At 42.4% G+C, this 19,934-nt stretch overlaps 1 protein-coding gene across 3 annotated transcripts in view; it reads right to left on the reverse strand.

Moving 5' to 3' along the window:
• The window catches only part of rinl (Ras and Rab interactor-like), a 49,401-nt gene extending 30,468 nt beyond the window's left edge, over positions 1-18,933 (reverse strand). The window contains exons 1-4 of one of the 3 annotated variants that reach the window (XM_060905730.1): positions 18,649-18,933; positions 10,576-10,697; positions 4,964-5,123; positions 836-944 (exon numbers count right to left, since the gene is read on the reverse strand). In XM_060905730.1, the coding sequence (XP_060761713.1) occupies positions 836-944; positions 4,964-5,123; positions 10,576-10,616 (310 nt within the window). In that variant the 5' untranslated portion in view covers positions 10,617-10,697; positions 18,649-18,933. Of the gene's footprint in view, positions 1-835; positions 945-4,963; positions 5,124-10,575; positions 10,735-18,648 lie in introns of all 3 variants that reach the window. The other 2 variants (XM_060905729.1, XM_060905732.1) reach the window with 2 other exon arrangements.
• Between the last annotated feature and the right edge of the window lie 1,001 nt (positions 18,934-19,934).

The following is a 19,934-nucleotide window of genomic DNA, read 5'->3' on the forward strand; positions in this document are numbered from 1 at the left end:
GGGATATTTTATGCCTGGTGACTTGTCCAGGGTGTACCCCGCCTTTCGCCCGTAGTCAGCTGGGATAGGCTCCAGCTTGCCTGCGACCCTGTAGAAGGATAAAGCGGCTAGAGATAATGAGATGAGATATTTTATGCCTGGCGACTTGTCCAGGGTGTACCCCGCCTTTCGCCCGTAGTCAGCTGGGATAGGCTCCAGCTTGCCTGCGACCCTGTAGAAGGATAAAGCGGCTACAGATAATGAGATGAGATATTTTATGGAAGTATAAAAGGATGGATGGACGGACGTGGTGTGAGCTAGATTAAATGAGTGAAAAATAATTTATTAAATCTATTTACAGTAGTTCTGCATCTAGCTATTTTACATCATAGTCCCTGCTGTATAGTTCTGTTGGTACTGTATGAGTCAATACTACAATCGATATTACAATACAGTAATAAACTAGAGAGTAAAATCTGTACTACCTCAAAAATTGATTTAAAAAAAAGACACTTTTTAAAAAAAAAACTGTAATGACAGAAGTTAGGCTTGTTTTTAGGTCTTTTTGCTCCAGAAAAGTGTTCGTTACAAGAAAACAAGCAGTTTTGGTTTGTTAAAAGTGGTACGTGTTTTTTTTGTTTGTTTGTTTGTTTGTTTGTTTGTTTTTTAATGGATGTATTAGCAGAATTTCAGCATATTTGGCCTTTTGTTTCAATCTTTGTGTACAAAGAGATGTGTGTAAAGTCTTCTAAAAGTGAACTTGAATGTAATGAATAATACTTGCTTGGAATTTAATTTAAAAAAAAAAAATTATTATGGGGAGGGGGGAACTCCTGTAAGTGTGTATTTGACTTACTTGATTCAGTGTGTATGATTGGAAAGTCTTGTATTTTCTTATCCTGGTCATCGACAGACACACACAGTAGGTTATTCTGAGAAGATGAGTCAGACACCACCAGGAAACTCTGTTCAGAGTGAAGTGTTCAGGGTCAGTAAAGATGCATGATGTGTAATGATCAGCAATGATGATATTTATGTACAGTGGTGCTTGAAAGTTTGTGAACCCTTTAGAATTTTCTATATTTCTGCATAAATATGACCTAAAACACCATCAGATTTTCACACAAGTCCTAAAAGTAGATAAAGAGAACCCAGGTAAACAAATGAGACAAAAATATTATATTTGGTCATTTATTTATTGAGGAAAATGATCCAATATTACATATCTGTGAGTGGCAAAAGTATGTGAACCTTTTCTTTCAGTATCTGGTGTGAGCCCCTTGTGCAGCAATAACTGCAATTAAACGTTTGCGGTAACTGTTGATCAGTCCTGCACACCGGCTTGGAGGAATTTTAGCTCATTCCTCCGTACAGAACAACTTCAACTCTGGGATGTTGGTGGGTTTCCTCACATGAACTGCTCACTTCAGGTCCTTCCACAACATTTCGATTGGATTAAGGTCAGAACTTTGACTTGGCCATTCCAAAACATTAACTTTATTCTTCTTTAACCATTCTTTGGTAGAACGATTTGTGTGCTTAGGATCGCTGTCGCAATGTTCTTTTTGGAGAGCAGTGGCTTTCTCCTTGCAACCCTGCCATGCACACCATTGTTGTTCAGTGTTCTCCTGATGGTGGACTCATGAACATTAGCCAGTGTGAGAGAGGCCTTCAGTTGCTTAGAAGTTACCCTGGGGTCCTTTGTGACCTCGCTGACTATCACACACCTTGCTCTCAGAGTGATCTTTGTTGGTCGACCACTCCTGGGGAGGGTAACAATGGTCTTGAATTTCCTCCATTTGTACACAATCTGTCTGACTGTGGATTGGTGGAGTCCGAACTCTTTAGAATTGGTTTTGTAACCTTTTCCAGCCTGATGAGCATCAACAACGCTTTTTCTGAGGTCCTCAGAAATAACCTTTGTTCGTGCCATGATACACTGCCACAAACGTGTGTTGTGAAGCTCAGACTTTGATAGATCCCCGTTCTTTAAATAAAACAGGGTGCCCACTCACACCTGATTGTCATCCCATTGATTGAAAACACCTGACTCGAATCTCACCTTCAAATTAACTGCTAATCCTAGAGGTTCACATACTTTTGCCACTCACAGATATGTAATATTGGATCATTTTCCTCAATAAATAAATAAATGAAAATAATGAATAATAATGAAATAAATAAATGAAATATAGAAAATTCTAAAGGGCTCATAAACTTTCAAGCACCACTGTAAAGGAATAGGGAGTTTCATTACTTTGGAATGGACTACATCATAAATGCATAAATATTAGATGAAATAATTGCTTCCAGCTTTAAAGTTAAACTATATAAAACATCTCAGTGATACCAGAATGATTAAAAAAAAGCGTGCTTCTATTTTTATTTATTTTTTGTATTCATATTTTCAAATGGAAGCTGATTGCTATTAATTAGTGAATGCAAAAGTCTAAAAATACACACACGCACATATGCAAAGAGGTGCAAAAGAAGACAGACTATACATAGACATGTAGCTTAACCTCATACAAAAAGGAAGTTGATGTGCTCGGCAGTAGAGAACTACATAAAAAGTAAAACCGAAAAAGTACCACTGACAGAGACAGAGAGAGAAAAGCTGTAGAAGTTACTTGAATTCAAACGGAAAACCACACACCACTGCCACTGACTACACTCACACTGGAGGTGTATGAAATTCATTTTCAAGTAGTGAGTAATGCATTATACCTCATCATATGTTCAAATTCAATGTCTATTCCTTAACATGAATATAATAAAAAAAAAGGAAATTATCAAGATTTGGAAAAAAAAAAAGTCTGATTGTGTTAAATTTAAAAAAATCAGCGGCGTAATCCAGGACGGAAATAATTACCCACTTTGTTCAAGCTTGTACTGAGAAAAAGAATCCCAACAATTCGAATAATATAGCTATATTTTGTTGCGACTTTCAAATCTGTTTTGGTTGCTTGAAGCCAGGTTACAATGTCACGATGTATTTAATCCTCTTTCTGCTTAAAGTGAGTACATAAATCAGTTCAAAAAGCAATTCATGTTTTTAAATCTATCTTAATTCTTCGCACAATTGTAAGAAATAAAATTATTCAGTTGAATCTGCATGTCTTACCAGCTCTTGCTACACTCGTCCTGCCTGATGCTTAGCTCTCATTACTTCTGCAATAATTTTGTGATTAAAAAAAAAAGGGAAGCAGAGAGAAAAGGAACAATGTAAACCGTATACTGCTCTCCTCTCGACCACATACCACTGTTATCATTTAGCATCTTTATTTCACGTAATTTCAAGTTAAGATATTCATAAAGCTTTATGACTGTGCTTATCATTCGTAACATTAACTCGAATCATTTTTCATAAAACAATCAATTATATACTGTACATGATCACTGTGATGTGCTATTGAACTTGCCATTCTGATTTAACCAAAGCTGCTGATTTAATTATCTATAACTGCAACTCAGATTAATTAAAATAACAGGATTGTATATCAATGTGCTTATTCTAAATGTTATTTCTATACTGCCATCTTACGCATGGACTTTCCACATTGTGGAATTGTTGATACTGTACGGTGAAGTTTTCTGTGAGGAGAAGTTTATTTTGCATCTTTTGGAAGGACTCTCTGTCACGCAAAGCTCTAACTTTAAGTTGCCTGACACAGGACAGTTATCAGGATGGAGGGCTTTGAGCTTTGTGGTTTCTCAGCAACATGATAAGCTTCTTTTTTTTTCCCCCCCTTAACTTTGAGATAAACAAAAAGAGGCTGGTGAAGGACCGGTGGTACTCTGGTTTACAACAACTGCTATGAAGTAATAACAGAAAGCAATTTGTCTTGAGGACATGCCATAACATTAAATGTAACTATAAATGGATAAAAACTATATCATCTTCCTTCAATTAATAAAAGGTTATTGGCAAATTTCAAATGTTATTGGAAAGTAAATGCTGTGTGACATACTGTATTATTATTATTATGACTGATAACGATCTGTGTATAATTATAGATTTTGTACAAAGACACAATTTCGAACAGTGTTAATAAATACGCAGCGATGCACACTATACTGCCAAACGTTTGTGGACACCTGACCATCACACCCATATAATGTTCTCCAAATTGTTGCCACAAAATTGTATAGAATGTCTTTACATGCTGTAGCATTACAATTTCTTTTCTCTGTGCACAAAATGAGGTCCACAAAGGCAAGGTTGGCCAGGGTTAGAGGACAAGGGGAAGAACTCAAGTGTCCCGTACAGAGCCCTTAACCCTACTGGAAGACCTTTTGGATGAACTGGAACACCAAGCGCACCCCAGACCTCCTCGCCCAACATCAACGCCTGATCTTACGAATGCTCTTGTGCCCGAATGAGCACAAATCCCCACAGTCACACCCCCAAATCTAGTGGAGATCCTTCCCAGAAGATTGAAGCCTGTTATAATACGAGCAAAAAGGAAATGAGATTTTCAGAAAGTACATATGAGTATGATGGTGTAGTGAGAAAAAACTTATAGCCATATAGTGTCAATCACTATTCAAACGTCATTATGAAGTATTATAAACATCATTTTCAAGTATAAGCATTTAAACCTGAACTAATTCAATGGACTGCAAATGTTCAAGAATTTAAGAATCTAGTTACTGAAATTCTTACAATTTAATTGTCAGTTACCCAAATTATAAGCACAGGTATAATGTTATATGAATACAGCCTTCATAGAATTATGAGTTAATAGGATCATACAAATTTATACATCATCACCAAGCAGACAGACCGTGAACCCAAGCAGAAATTAAACCAGAACACGAGTTGGGACTAATAATAAAAAAGAAAGGAACCAGGAAACAAGATAAACCAAAGAAATATGACAGACTTGCACATACAAGCCTCTACATGCAAGTATAGGCAAAAACGCAAACCACAAACTAGGACACTGGTGAAACAGTATAAACATAGCAACTGCGACATTACCCCTGGTGGCCTGCCCCACAGAGCAGCATGGGCTCCTTCTCTGTCCCACGGGCTTCCTGGGTTCCATGCCTCCCGACACAGACGTAGCCCCTGCAATAAAGCCACGGGGCTTTTCTGAGTCACAGAGTCACCATTGGTGAGCTTGTCAGAAAGGCTCGTCCTGCAGGAGACAAGAATGCATGAATACAAGAATCTATGAATGTAAAAATAAAGTGAAATAAAATGGAAAGTGATTTTATGAACAGTGCACAGTTCACCCTTATGTATGTTCATTTTTAATGCAAAAAAAAAATTCTTTTTGATGTGGCACAGGAGGCCAGTAGCTATTAGCAACAACTGAATGTGGAATTGTGGGGAAAAAAAAATCCATATCACAAGTGTCTATGCAATATGAATACAAAATAAAGGTGTTGTTTTAAACCATTAAACGGCAGGTTGTTCCTAAGATTGTATTTTAAAAATATTTGGAATTTTCGCTGGCTCTAGAGATCTGTTCCTGCAAAAGTCAGTGGCCTACTCACTTTTGTTATTTCTTCCGACAAAAGTGTTTATTAAATGCGTCTTGAATATCTGAGCCCAACCTGCTCCCCTGCTGAGATGGATGTAACTGCTCAAAACAAACTATCCATCCATCCATTATCTGTAGCCGCTTATCCTGTTCTACAGGGTTGCAGGCAAGCTGGAGCCTATCCCAGATGACTATGGGCGAGAGACGGGGTACACCCTGGACAAGTCGCCAGGTCATCGCAGGGCTGACACATACTGTAGACACAGACAACTATTCACACTGTCACCTACAGTCAATTTGGATCCACCAACTAGCCTAACCTGCATGCCTTTGGACTGTGGGGGAAACCGGAGTTTTCCCCCACAGTCAGGTGACAGGCCAGACCAAGAGCAGTTCACCAAAACCCTTATGGAGAATCAATCAAGGACCATGACGTTGCCCGGTATGGCGCAGCCGGGGCCCCACCCTGGAGCCAGGCCCGGGGTTGGGGCTCGTATGTGAGCGCCTGGTGGCCGGGCCTTTGCCCATGGGGCCCGGCCGGGCTCAGCCCAAAGCGGTGATGTGGGCCCGACCTCCTGTGGGTTCACCACCCACAGAGGTAGCTGTAGGGGGCCGGTGCAATGTGGATTGGGCGGCAGTCGAAGGCAGGGGCCTCGACGACCTGATCCCCGGACACAGCGGTTAGCTGTTGGGTCATGGAATGTCACTTTGCTGGGGGGGAAAGAGCCTGAGCTTGTGCGGGAGGTTGAGGGTTACTGGCTAGAGATAGTTGGGCTCACCTCCACGCACAGCTTGGGCTCTGGAACCCAGCTCCTCGAGAGGGGCTGGATTCTCCACTTCTCTGGAGAGTGAGCGGCGGCGGGCTGGTGTGGGCTTGCTTATAGCTCCCCAGCTCAGCCGCCATGTGTTGGAGTTTACCCCAGTGAACGAGAGGGTCGCCTCTCTGTGCCTTCGGATTGGGGAGAGGGCTTTTGCTGTTGTTTGTGCCTATGGGCCAAATAGCAGTATAGAGTATCCGGCCTTCTTGGAGTCCCTGGGAGAGGTACTGAGAGGTGCTCAGACTGGGGACTCCATTGTTCTACTGGGGGACTTCAATGCTCACGTGGGCGACAACAGTGACACCTGGAGGGGCGTGGTTGGGAGGAACGGCCTCCCCGATCTGAACCCGAGTGGTGTTTTGTTATTGGACTTCTGTGCTAGTCACGGTTTGTCCATAACGAACACCATGTTCAAGCATAGGGGTGTCCATAAGTGCACATGGCACCAGGACACCTTAGGTCGGAGGTCGATGATAGACTTTGTTGTCGTTTCATCTGATCTCCGGCCCTATGTCTTGGACACTCGGGTGAAGAGAGGGGCTGAGCTGTCAACTGATCACCACCTGGTGGTAAGTTGGATCTGCTGGCGGAGGAGGAAGCCGGACAGACCTGGCAGGCCCAAACGTATGGTGAGGGTCTGCTGGGAACATCTGGCCGAGCACTCTGTCAGGGGGGTCTTTAACTCCCACCTCCGGGAGAGCTTTTCCCAGCTTCCGAGGGAGGCGGGGGACATTGAGTCTGAGTGGACCATGTTCTCTACCTCCATCGGGCAATCCCTGAACCCGGTGGTGGACACCAGAAGTAAGGGATGCCGTCAAGCTGAAGAAGGAGTCCTATCAGGCCATGTTGACCTCCGGGACTCCTGAGGCAGCTGACAGGTATCGGCAGGCCAGGCGTGCCGCAGCTCAGGCAGTTGCAGAGGCAAAAACTCGGAACTGGGAGGAGTTCGGGGAGGCCACGGAGAAGGACTATCGGTCGGCCTCGAAGAAATTCTGGCAAACCGTCCGGCACCTCAGGAGGGGGAAGCAGTACTCTGCCAACACTGTTTATAGTGTGGGTGGGGAGCTGTTGACCTCGACTGGGGACATTGTTGGGCGGTGGAAGGAATACTTTGAGGAGCTCCTGAATCCCACCGTCATGTCTTCCATTGAGGAGACTGAGGCTGATGACTCAGAGGTGGACTCGTCCATTACCTAAGCCAAAGTCACTGAGGTGGTTTGCAAGCTCCTCAGTGGCAAGGCACTGGGGATGGATGAGATCCTCCCTGAGTATCTCAAGTCTCTGGATGTTGTGGGGCTGTCTTGGTTGACATGCCTCTGCAACATCGCGTGGTGGTCGGGGACAGTGCCTCTGGAGTGGCAGACTGGGGTGGTGGTCCCTCTTTTTAAGAAAGGGGACCAGAGAGTGTGCTCCAACTATAGGGGAATCACACTTCTCAGCCTCCCAGGGAAGGTTTACTCCAGGGTACTGGAGAGGAGAATTCGACCAATAGTCGAACCTCGGATCCAGGAGTAACAATGAGGTTTTCGTCCTGGTCGCGGAACACTGGACCAGCTCTATACCCTTCATAGGGTGCTCGAGGGTTCATGGGAGTTTGCCCAACCAGTCCACATGTGCTTTGTGGATCTGGAGAAGGCATTCAACCGTGTCCCTCGTGGTATTCTGTGGGAGGTGCTTCGGGAGTATGTGGTTCGGGGCTCTTTGCTAAGGGCTGTCTGGTCCCTGTACGAACGGAGCAGGAGTCTGGTTCACATTGCCGGCAGTAAGTCAGACCTGTTCCCAGTGCATGTTGGACTCCGGCAGGGCTGCCCTTTGTCACCAGTTCGGTTCATAATTTTTATGGACAGAATTTCTAGGTGCAGCCAGGGGCCGGAAGGAATCCTGTTTGGGAACCACAGGATTTCATCTCTGCTTTTTGCGGATGATGTTGTCCTGTTGGCTTCTTCAAACCAGGACCTTCAGCATGCACTGGGGCAGTTTGCAGTCAAGTGTGAAGTGGCTGGGATGAGAATCAGCACCTCCAAGTCCAAGGCCATGGTTCTCGACTGGAAAAGGGTGGCTTGCCCTCTCCAGGTTGGTGGAGAAATCCTGCCTCAAGTGGAGGAGTTTAAGTATCTCGGGATCTTGTTCACGAGTGAGGGAAGGATGGAGCGTGAGATCGACAGGCGGATTGGTGCAGCTTCCACAGTGATGCGGTCGCTTTACCGGTCCGTCGTGGTGAAGAAGGAGCTGAGCCAAAAGGCGAAGCTCTCAATTTACCGGTCGATCTATGTTCCGACTCTCACCTATGGTCATGAGCTTTGGGTAATGACCGAAAGAACAAGATCGCGGATACAAGCGGCCGAAGTGAGTTTCCTTCTCAGGGTGGCTGGGTGCTCCCTTAGAGATAGGGTAAGAAACACAGTCACTCGGGAGGAGCTTGGAGTAGAGCCGCTGCTCCTCCACATCGAGAGGAATCAGCTGAGGTGGCTCGGGCATCTTTTTCGGATGCCTCCTGGATGCCTCCCTGGGGAGGTGTTCCAGGCATGTCCCCCCAGGAGGAGGCCCCGGGGAAGACCCAGGACACGCTGGAGGGACTATGTCCCTTGTCTGGCCTGGGAACGCTTCGGTGTTCTTCCCGAGGAGCTAGTCGAGGTGTCTGGGGAAAGGGAAGTTGGGGCTTCCATGCTCAGACTGCTGCCTCCGCGACCCAGCCCCGGATAAAGCAGAAGAAGACAAGACGAGATGAGATGAGACAAACAATAATTAAGATGAAAAAAACAGAAATCTGGAATGTGCATAGGTATTCACCCCCTTTCGTATGAAACCCTTAAATAAGAGCTGGTCCACCTAATTCACTTCATAAGTCACATAATTAGTTGATTAAGATCCACCTGTGTGCAATCAAAGTGTCACATGATCTGTCACATGATATCTGTATAAATCAACCTGTTCTGGAAGGACCCGGACTCTGCAACACTACTAAGCAAGCAACATGAAAACCAAGGAGCCTCCAAACAGATCAAAGTTGTGAAGAAGTATGGATCAGGGTTGGGTTATAAAAAATATCCCAAACTTTGAATTTCCCAGGGAGCACCATTAAATCCATTATAGCAAAATGGAAAGAATATGGCACCACTACAAATCTGACAAGAGAAGGCCGCCCACCAAAACTCACAGACCGGGCAAGGAGGGCATTAATCAGAGATGCAACAAAGACACCAAAGATAACACTGAAGGAGCTGCAAAGGTCCACAGCAGAGATGGGAGCATCTGCCCATAGGACCACTTTAAGTTGTACACTCCACAGAGTGGGGCTTTATGGAAGAGTGGCCAGGAAATAAGTAATTGCTTAAGAAAACACTTTTGGAGTTTGCCCAACAGCATGTGGCAGACTCCCCAAACACATGGAAGAAGATTCTCTGGTCAAATGAGACTAAAATTGAACTTTTTGGCCATCATGGGAAATGCCATGTGTGGCGCAAATGCAACACCCTGAGAACACCATCCCTACAGTGAAGCATGGTGGTGGTAGCATCATGCTGTGGGGATGTTTTTCATCTGCAGGGACAGGAAAGCTGGTCAGGACTGAAGGAAAGATGGATGGCACTAAATACAGGGCAATTCTGGAGGAAAACCTGACTTTTTTTTGGGGGGGGGGGGGGTGAATACCTATGCACACTCCAGATTTCTGTTTTTTCATCTTAATTATTGTTTGTGTCACAATAAAGAACAATGTGCACCTTTAAAGTTGTAGGCATGTTGTGTAAATCAAATGGTGCTAATCCTCCAAAAAGCCATTTTAATTCCAGCTTGTAATGCGACAAAACAGGACAAACACCAAGGGGGATTAATACTTTTGCAAGGCACTGTATCAATATACACAGTAGTAATACTGTATGTGTGTATCTCTCTAAAGTTTACACCTAACTCTCATTCATTTTTCAGTGGATAATCTATCTAGCTGCTTTTGATTTGTAACTGCTTTTGTCATCATAAATATTCAGATTCATAAAGACTCATCCTTAACAACCTGGTCTGGTTCCTCTCAATGTTTCTTCCTCATGTCCTCTCAGGAAGTTTTTCCTTGCCACTGGCTTGTTCATTCGGGATCAAAATATAACTCGACACCTACATTTCAGTAAAGCTGCTTTGTGGCTTTGTCTATTGTTAGAAAGTGTGATACAAATCCAACTGAAACGAATTAACGTTCCTATAAGTGTAATTGACTGCTGTTCATCATTAATTCCCATTGTGGGTGGGTTAGTCACACTTCCACATAACGATGCAAATATGGTGTTTCTCACCTGTTCCCACTCTTTGTTGGCTCATCATCCAGTCTCTTCATTGTATCTGATCAACTGGGTGAAGCCATGACCTTCTCAGGATGTCTTACTAAGCCACTTTCTGTGTACTGGTGAAGCTCTTCCTGTGGGGTTTCAGCAGCAGAGGAAGCATTCGTTTCCCTTTATAGTGATAGAAAATACAGAAGCCAAACACACTCAGGCACCAAAAGTTAAAAAAAAAAAAAAACATGACAAAAGTACTTCATCAGCTGTTCATACAAAGTGCTTCAGTCTTTCCATACCTGAAACACGCACTTAGCTAATGAAGGATGTTTTTCTGAATCATCCTGTTTCGCTGGAAATTACAACGTATGGGGCAAAGACAAAAATAATTTTCAAAAAGGTGAAAATGCTACACTATCCATCAGGGGTGGAAAATACTTGAGAAGTTTTGTTTTGGGGTATTTATACTTGAGTATTTATTGAAATTGAATACATAAAAAAAACCCTTAGGTTTTCTCTTTAAATTTTTATTTAGACTTTCAAAGTACTTGTGACAAAACTCAGAGGTCTCTCATTAGCCAATGACACTGAGGATGAGCAGCACACTGGCATTATATCAATTATTTATAAATGATAACTGCCTATACAGTAGTGTTGTGGTCAAGACCACCTAGTCATGACCAAGACCAGAGTGTATCGAGACCAAGACTTTGAAGGATTGAGATCAAATCAAGACCAAGACAGGGTGAGACCGAGTCAAGACCAGGACCAGACCAGTTTGTGTGAAGGGGCAGGGAGGAGTGACGGACATTAAATAAGACAATGCACAGGGAATTTAGCCCATGTTTACATTAGACCGTATCAGCACATCATCAGATTAACGTTTTTAAAACGATTAGTGTGCACACAGCAACGCCAATACACGATTTGCGTGCACACAGCAACACCAATACACGGATACGCTCGGCTCCGCAGGCATCCTGCGCTCCAAATCACTCCGCCCTGAACAGCGAGTGCCCTCTGGAGGGTGCGCACTCCGGCCCTGTGCAGCTCACAGAGCACGCGAGTGAAGTGCACAAGCTGTGATTCGGGACTGAGCCGCTGTGTGTGAGATCCCAGCGCATATCACTTACCACTTGCAAGTGGAAGGATGGCAAGCCTAAAGACAATCATAACTACACAATGGGCAGTATTTTCATACTTTTATACTCTTTAATGAAAGGTGATACAAGGCGGAAGTCCGCGCCGTTTTTCAGCAGTCGCGTCACATGACCAACGCCAGCGAATCAGGAAGGTGGCTGTCACAGTGACATTGTCCAATGACGACGCCAGCTAGAGCTCAGCACAGCGTATCCGCGTATCTCAGTGTTTACACAGCACCGGATCAGACACGATCTGGATTGAATACGTGGACCCTGGCGGATTCCCGTTTCCCGGCGTTTCCAGGCGGTTTAATGTAAACGGACAGTGCATCCGCGAAGAAAACGAGACAGATACGGTCTAATGTAAACTTGGCCTTAGTGAAATCCCCACAGTTGTGGTCTTGACCGGTCTTGAAATAAAATCCAGAGTCCACTATGTCTGAGACTGAGACCTTCACAAAGTGGTCTTAAGACTGATCTCAAGTACTACAACACTACTATACAGTACCAGTCAATAGTTTGGACACCCCTACTCATTCGTAGGTTTTTTTGTATTTTGTACATTGTAGAACAATACTGAAGACATCAAAACTATGAAATAACATCTGGAAAATTTATGGAATTATGTGATAAGCAAAAAAAAGTGTTAAGAAACAAAATATATTTCATATTTCAGATTCTTCAAAGTAGCCAGAGTTTACTTGATGGCACTTTGTACACTATTGGTATTATCTTAACCAGCTTCATGAGGTAGTCACCTGGAATGCTTTGCAATTACAATGCCTTGCAAAAGTATTCATCCCCCTTGGTGTTTGTCCCGTTTTGTTGCATTACAAGCTGGAGTTAAAATGGATTTTGGAGGGTTAGCACCATTTCTCATTCTCATTATCTCTAGCCACTTTATCCTGTTCTACAGGGTCGCAGGCAAGCTGGAGCCTATCCCAGCTGACTACGGGCGAAAGGCAGGGTACACCCTGGACAAGTCACCAGGTCATCACAGGGCTGACACATAGACACAGACAACCATTCACACCTACGGTCAATTTAGAGTCACCAGTTAACCTAACCTGCATGTCTTTGGACTGTGGGGGAAACCGGAGCACCCGGAGGAAACCAACGTGGACACAGGGAGAACATGCAAACTCCACACAGAAAGGCCCTCGCTGGCCCCGGGGCTTGAACCCAGACCTTCTTGCTGTGAGGCGACAGCGCTAACCACTACACCACTGTGCCACCTAGCACCATTTGATTTATACAATATGCATACCACTTTAAAGGTGCACATTGTTTTTTTTTATTGTGACACAAACAATAATTAGGATGAAAAAACAGAAATCTGGAGTGTGCATAAGTATCCCCCCTCAAAAGGACAATACTTTATAGAGACACCTTTTACTACAATTACAGTTGCAAGTCTCTTGAGGTATGTCTCTATTAGCTTAGCACATCTAGCCACTGGGATTTTTGCCCATTCCTCAAGGCAAAACTGCTCCAACTCCTTCAAGTTAGATGGGTTGCGTTGGTGTACAGCAATCTTCAAGTTATGCCACAGATTCTCAACTGGATCAAGGTCTGGGTTTTGATTAGGCCATTCCAAGACATTTAAATGTTTCCCTTTAAACCACTCCAGTGTAGCTTTAGCAGTACGTTTAAGGTCATTGTCCTGCTGGAATATGCACCTTCGTCCCAGTCTCAAACCTCTGGCTGACTCAAACAGATTTTCCTCCAGAATTGCCCTGTATTTAGTACCATCCATCTTTCCTTCAGTCCTGACCAGCTTTCCTGTCCCTGCAGATGAAAATATCCCCACACCATGATGCTGCCACCACCATGCTTCATTATACAGATGGTGTTCTCAGGGTGTTGGGTTTGCCCCATGGCGTTTCCCATGATGGCCAAAAAGTTAAATTTTAGTCTCATTAAAAAGATAATCTTCTTCCATGTGTTTGGGGAGTCTGCCACATGCTGTTGGGCAAACTCCAAAAGTGTTTTCTTAAGCAATTACTTCTTTTCTGGCCACTCTTCCATAAAGCCCCATTCTGTGGAGTGTACAGCTTAAAGTGGCCCTATGGACAGATACTCCCATCTCCACTGTGGATCTTTGCAGCTCCTTCAGTGTTCTCTTTGGTGTCTTTGTTGCATCTCTGATTAATGCCCTCCTTGCCCGGTCTGTGAGTTTTGGTGGGCGGCCTTCTCTTGTCAGGTTTGTAGTGGTGCCATATTCTTTCCCTTTTGCTATAATGGATTTAATGGTGCTCCTTGGGATATTCAAAGTTTGGGATATTTTTTATGACCCAACCCTAATCTATACTTCTCCACAACTTTGTCTCTGACCTGTTTGGAGGCTCCTTGGTTTTCATCTTGCTTGCTTAGTAGTGTTGCAGAGTCCGGGTCCCTCCAGAACAGGTTGATTTATACAGACATTATGTGACAGATCATGTGGCACTTTGATTGCACACAGGTGGATCTTAATCAACTAATTATGTGACTTATGAAGGGAATTGGTTGGACCAGCTCTTATTCATGGGTTTCGTACGGAAGGGGGTGAATACCTATGCACACTCCAGATTTCTGTTTTTCATCTTAATTATTGTTTGTGTCACAATAAAACAACAATTTGCACCTTTAAAGTGGTAGGCATGCTGTGTAAATCAAATGGTGCTAACCCTCCAAAAATCCATTTTAATTCCAGCTTGTAATGCGACAAAACAGAACAAACACCAAGGGGGATGAATACTTTTGCAAGGCACTGTAGCAGGCGTGCCTTGTCAAAAGTTAATTAGTGCAATTTCTTCCCTTCTTAATGTGTTTGAGATCAAACAATAAACAGTAAATAATAAAAGTACAGTAAATATCCCTATTCCACAACTGTAGTAATCCATATTATGTCAAGAACCGCTCAACTAAGTAAAGACAAACGACATCCATCAGTACTTTAAGATATGAAGTGCCTTTTAATTAATAAAAATAAAGAAAAAACATTGAATTAGAAGATGTGTCCAAACTTTAGACTGGTACTGTATTTAACTGTAAAGCCCGGCGCACACGGGCGACTTCTTGTCGTAAATGTATTGTGATTTTTGGACGCAAGTTTCCCCTCTCAGGTAGCTGCGTGTGCACGTTATCTGTGACCAGTGGGTGCTTTCGGGAGGGGGATGCAAGTCACGTGGAAATCAAGTGACTACTTCGCGGGCAGGGATTGACTTAGCCTTTGGAGGTGATCCCTTTGTTATTGCAAAGACCCGCACATGTGGCGATATCTCTGCAACACATCAGCAACTGGTGATTTTTTTGTTGCAAACAAACTTGCATCTAAAAATCACAATATGCTTGCGACGAGAAGTTGCCCATGTGCGCCTGGCTTTACAGTTAAATACAGTACCAGTCTAAAGTTTGGACACACCTTCTACAGTGGATATAAAAAGTGTACACACCCCATTAAATTGGTAGGTTTTTCTGATGTTAAAAAAAATCAGACCACGATAAATAATTTCAAAACTTTCCCATCTTTAATGTGACCTATAACCTGTACAATTCAATTGAAAAACAAAAATCTGTTGGGGGGAAAACATAAAAAATAAAAAACATGCAATAAGCCGGTTGCATAAGTGTGCACACCCTTAAACTAATACTTTGTTGAAGCACCTTTTGATTTAATTACAGCATTCAGTCTTTTTGGGTCGGAGTCTATCAGCCTGCCACATCTAGACTTGGCAATATTTGCCCACTCTTCCTTGCAAAGGCGCTCCAAATCTGTCAGATTGCGAGGGCATCTCTTGTGCACAGCCCTCTTCAGGTCACCCCACAGCTTTTCAATCGGATTTAGGTCTGGGCTCTGGCTGGGCCATTCCAAAACTTTTTTGGGGTCATCATGCTGAAAGATGAAATTCCTCTTCATCTTCATCTTTCTAGCAGACACCTGAAGGTTTTGGGCCAAAATTGACTGGTATTTAGAACTGTTAATAATTCCCTCCACCTTGACTAAAGCCCCTGTTCCAGCTGAAGAAAAACAACCCCAAAACATGATGCTGCCACCACCATGCTTCACCGTGGGTATGGTGTTCTTTTGGTGATGCGTAGTGTTGTTTTTGCGCCAAACATACCTTTTGGAATTGTGGCCAAAAAGTTCAACCTTGGTTTCATCAGATCATAACACATTTTCCCACATGCTTTTGGGAGAGATGGTGTACTTTTTTGTTAAATTTAGCCAGGCCTGGATGTTTTTCTTTGACCCTACTTCATAGTCCAGACATATGGAGAATACGGGAGGTTGTTGTCACATGTAGTACACAACCAGTACTTGCCAGAAATTCCTGCAGCTCCTTCAGTGTTGCTGTAGGCCTCTCGGCAGCCTCCCTGACCAGTTTTCGTCTTGTTTTTTCCATCAATTTTGGAGGGACGTCCAGTTCTCGGTAATGTCACTGTTGTCCCATATTTTCTCCACTTCTTGATGACTGTCTTCACTGTGCTCCATGGTATATCTAATGCCGTGGAAATGTTTTTGTACCCTTCTCCTGACTGATACCTTTCAGCAGTGAGATCCCTTTGATGCTTTGTAAGCTCTCTGTGAACCCTGGCTTTTGCTGGAGGATGCGACTGAGTAAATATCTGAACTTTATTTGGGGTTAATCAGAGTCATTTTAATCGATGGCAGGTGTGAACCCAAAAAGACTGAATGCTGTAATTAAATCAAAAGGTGCTTCAACAAAGTATTAGTTTAAGGGTGTGCACACTTATGTAACCAGCTTATTATACATTTGTTTGTTTTTCCCCTCACAGATTTGTTTGTTATTCAATTGAATTGTACAGGTTATAGGTCACATTAAAGGTGGGAAAAGCTTTGGAATTATTTATCATGATCTCATTTTTTTTTTTTACATCAGAAAAACCGATCATTTTAACGGGGTGTGTACACTTTTTATATCCACTATAATTCAGTGTTTTTTTCTTTATTTTTATTAATTAAAAGGCACTTCTTATCTTAAAGTACTGATGGATGTCGTTTCTCTTTACTTAGTTGAGTGGTTCTTGACATAATATGGCTTACTAGTTGCACACGCAGCTACCCGAGAGGGGAAACTTGCATCCAGAAATCGCAATACGCTTGCAACGAGAAGTCGCCCATGTGCGCCGGGCTTAAGTTAGCCAGTTTTCTTTGCAAACGCCAGGTTAAACTGTACTATTGTTTCCAGTAATTAACATAATCAGCTTGAGGGCAAGTCAAATTTTAGCTAATGGTTAATACATACAGTATGATGATCATTTATATGATGGTCTACTTTTGCTGAATTCATTATCAAACTACGCAGTGTCAGCAACCATGCATGTGACCAGCAAACATATAGATATTTAATGATGTTTATAAGGAAAAAAGCGCAGGTGCTTCTGAACAAATATCATCTTCGGTCAGTTTTGTGCTGTGTGTAGACACCTGATCATCACACTCGTATGTTCTTTTTGAAAAGCTCCTTCTAGATTTGCTCTCCGCTTTCCCATTATAATATCCTCCACTCTTCCAGGAAGGCTTTTAACTCAACTGTGCCTGTGGGGATTTGCCCATTCAACCACAAGACCATTAGTGAAGTCGGGCTCTGATGTCGGGCGAAGTTACAATCCAACACTGTGCACAGGAGCGTTGTCATGCTGGACTGTCTTTGGGCGCCTTATTTCCACCGAAGGGAAATTGTAATACTTCAGCATACAAAGACATTTTATACAACTGTGTGCTTCCGAGTTTGTGCCAACAGTTTGGAGGAGACCCATATAACAGGTGTCCACAAACCTTTGGCCATACAATGTATTTCCAGTTTTCAATTATAGAAAATGTTGAAAGGTTTTGACACGTATTATATTTTCACTTAAGAAGACTTCTCAGGAATTTTCCCCACCCCTGCTCGGCATATTTAGTCATATTAAAAATATTTTCCATAAAACGAGCAGTCTTTTGAAGAAAAAAACCCACCACACATCCCATGTTTGACTCAAGTCTGATGTTCCATGTTGCAGAGAGAAAATTTCCAAAAGTACTTTGGTGTCAGCTGAATTGATATTCCAAATTTTTAACTGTTCAAAGCGTAACATTTATTGTGCACGATGAAGCCGTGAGAGTGTAGAAACAGTGAAGTTTCCTTATTTTTATGACGTCCTTAGCAACAATTCGTTAGCAGTGTTAACAAGTGGTTCACCTCCTACAGAAACCCTTTGGTTGAACAACTGATGAAGCATTTTTGTCTGAAATGTCTTGCTTTTCTGTTAACTGTGTTCTACAGTGCAATTTTTGCTACCTCTTTATCAGTATAAAATGCCATTGTTACAAAACGATTAAGACAAAATAGGAAATGAAGCAACACTCTGAGAACAAAGGTTGCATACTTTTTCTACTTTATCTGTTTTCATCCTAGATTTCATTGTATTTCCTGCTAGATTGCAGCTACTCTATATCATGCATGAAATCTTAACTGTCTCCACAAAGCAGAAATTCAGACTGGTAGATGTGACATGAAGTGCGGCTGCACAAACATAAAGACGTCTGTGACTTCGGAATGTGCCTTGGTGTCTTTTAGATTACTTGATTAAATTCTAATAATCAGTATTTTCTTAGTTATTAATAAACCTCAAACTTTATAGCGCAGACAGGTTTGGCCATGTCTAGTGGTGTGGCATGCAAGATCACCATCTCAGAAGTGATGGTTCTTCTTAAAGTAATGCACAATTAAAAGCTTATTTAAGTAATGGACACTTAAAAAACAAAATGGTTCATTCATTTAAAAGGTATCAGTAACCGTTCGTCAATGAGCTCCTGTATCCAGAATGCTTTGGAGCATAGTAATAAATCTAAACAGTAAAAGCAAACAGTTGGAACATAACACACACACACAACTACTGTATTATGGCATATTAAAAAACAAAACAAAACCACACAACTGATGTATAATAAAATTCGACTCACTCATGAATTGACTCTTCGTTTGGTTCTTCTAGGCCTTGTTGTTTAGAGTAATTGCTACACGCCAAGTGTCACGCTTGCACCTCCTCATTGCACAGCTCATCTTGGTTTCAATCCTGTTGTGAAACCGGGCCTCTCCACTATGAAAAGTTCACTTTCAGACAGCATCATACAACTCAGATGATTCTACTATGGGACTTCGCTATAGATTTATCAGAACTGCCGTGACATTTTATATCACTTTCTTTCTTTTTAACACTGTGTACGCTTTTTTGTTTGAGTGTTTCCTTTCCCTCCTCCCTTTGAAAACTGTGGTAAACCCCCTCTGTCTCTCTCTCTCTCTCACACACACACACACACACATTTTTACACCCAGGCGGTGATGAAACACGCTGTATTTAGGAGCAACTACTGTTCGGCTTCGGCCAACACTTCTCAAAGTGGAGTCTGTAGAAATCACAAGCTACAGTTCTTATAATTATTAATCTGACTGATCAGATGAATTAAATGAGTTTCAACCAAGCCCTAGAAATAATACCAAATACCTAATGTGCTCCTTCAGCTAATGGCTGTCAAAAAGATTGACCATCCCTGTTCTAGTCAACCCATGCTTGCTAGACTGTCCGGAAAGTTCTAGAAAGGCATAATGAAAGTCATATTTTTAAGGCCAGCCTGTTCAAAATCTGAAGTAGTTGCTGAGCCCAAATCACACAGGTTATATATACCATATTATACATTATTAGTAAACATATGAAATACATACAGTATTTTTCATCTCACAGTACAATTACACATCGATTAATTGTCACATTTTATGCTCTAGTGTTGAATTCACTATTGTTTTGAAGATGTTGATTCATTTTCTATAACCGCAGCTTTAACAACAGTTCCAGTTGCAAGGTTTATAGTACCACGCTCATTCTTGTGTTATCGTTTCTCAAGTAACAATTTACAGGAACTTGTATAGCAGACTCTCTGCATGAACAGATTAAAAAAAAAAAAGTGTAAAGATTGATATGGTGAAGTTTTCTGTTGGGGGATGTTTATTTAACATGCTTGGAAGATGTTTACAGTGTCAATGCTTTGTAAGTGTCAGAAGTAAAGCTGTATCTTTAAAGTTTCTGACTGGAAAATATTTCAGAGGGCTTTCCACTTTGTGGTTACTTGGTAGCAAAGTGAAGAAGAAGAAGAAGAAGAAGAAGAAGAGAGATGGATAAATACAGTAGATAGATGGGTGGATGGGTCAGTGGTTGGACTGAGATGGATGGATTGGAATAGATGGAGACAGA

The sequence above is a fragment of the Neoarius graeffei genome, chromosome 23, assembly GCF_027579695.1.
Source record: "Neoarius graeffei isolate fNeoGra1 chromosome 23, fNeoGra1.pri, whole genome shotgun sequence".
Lineage (NCBI taxonomy): Eukaryota > Metazoa > Chordata > Actinopteri > Siluriformes > Ariidae > Neoarius > Neoarius graeffei.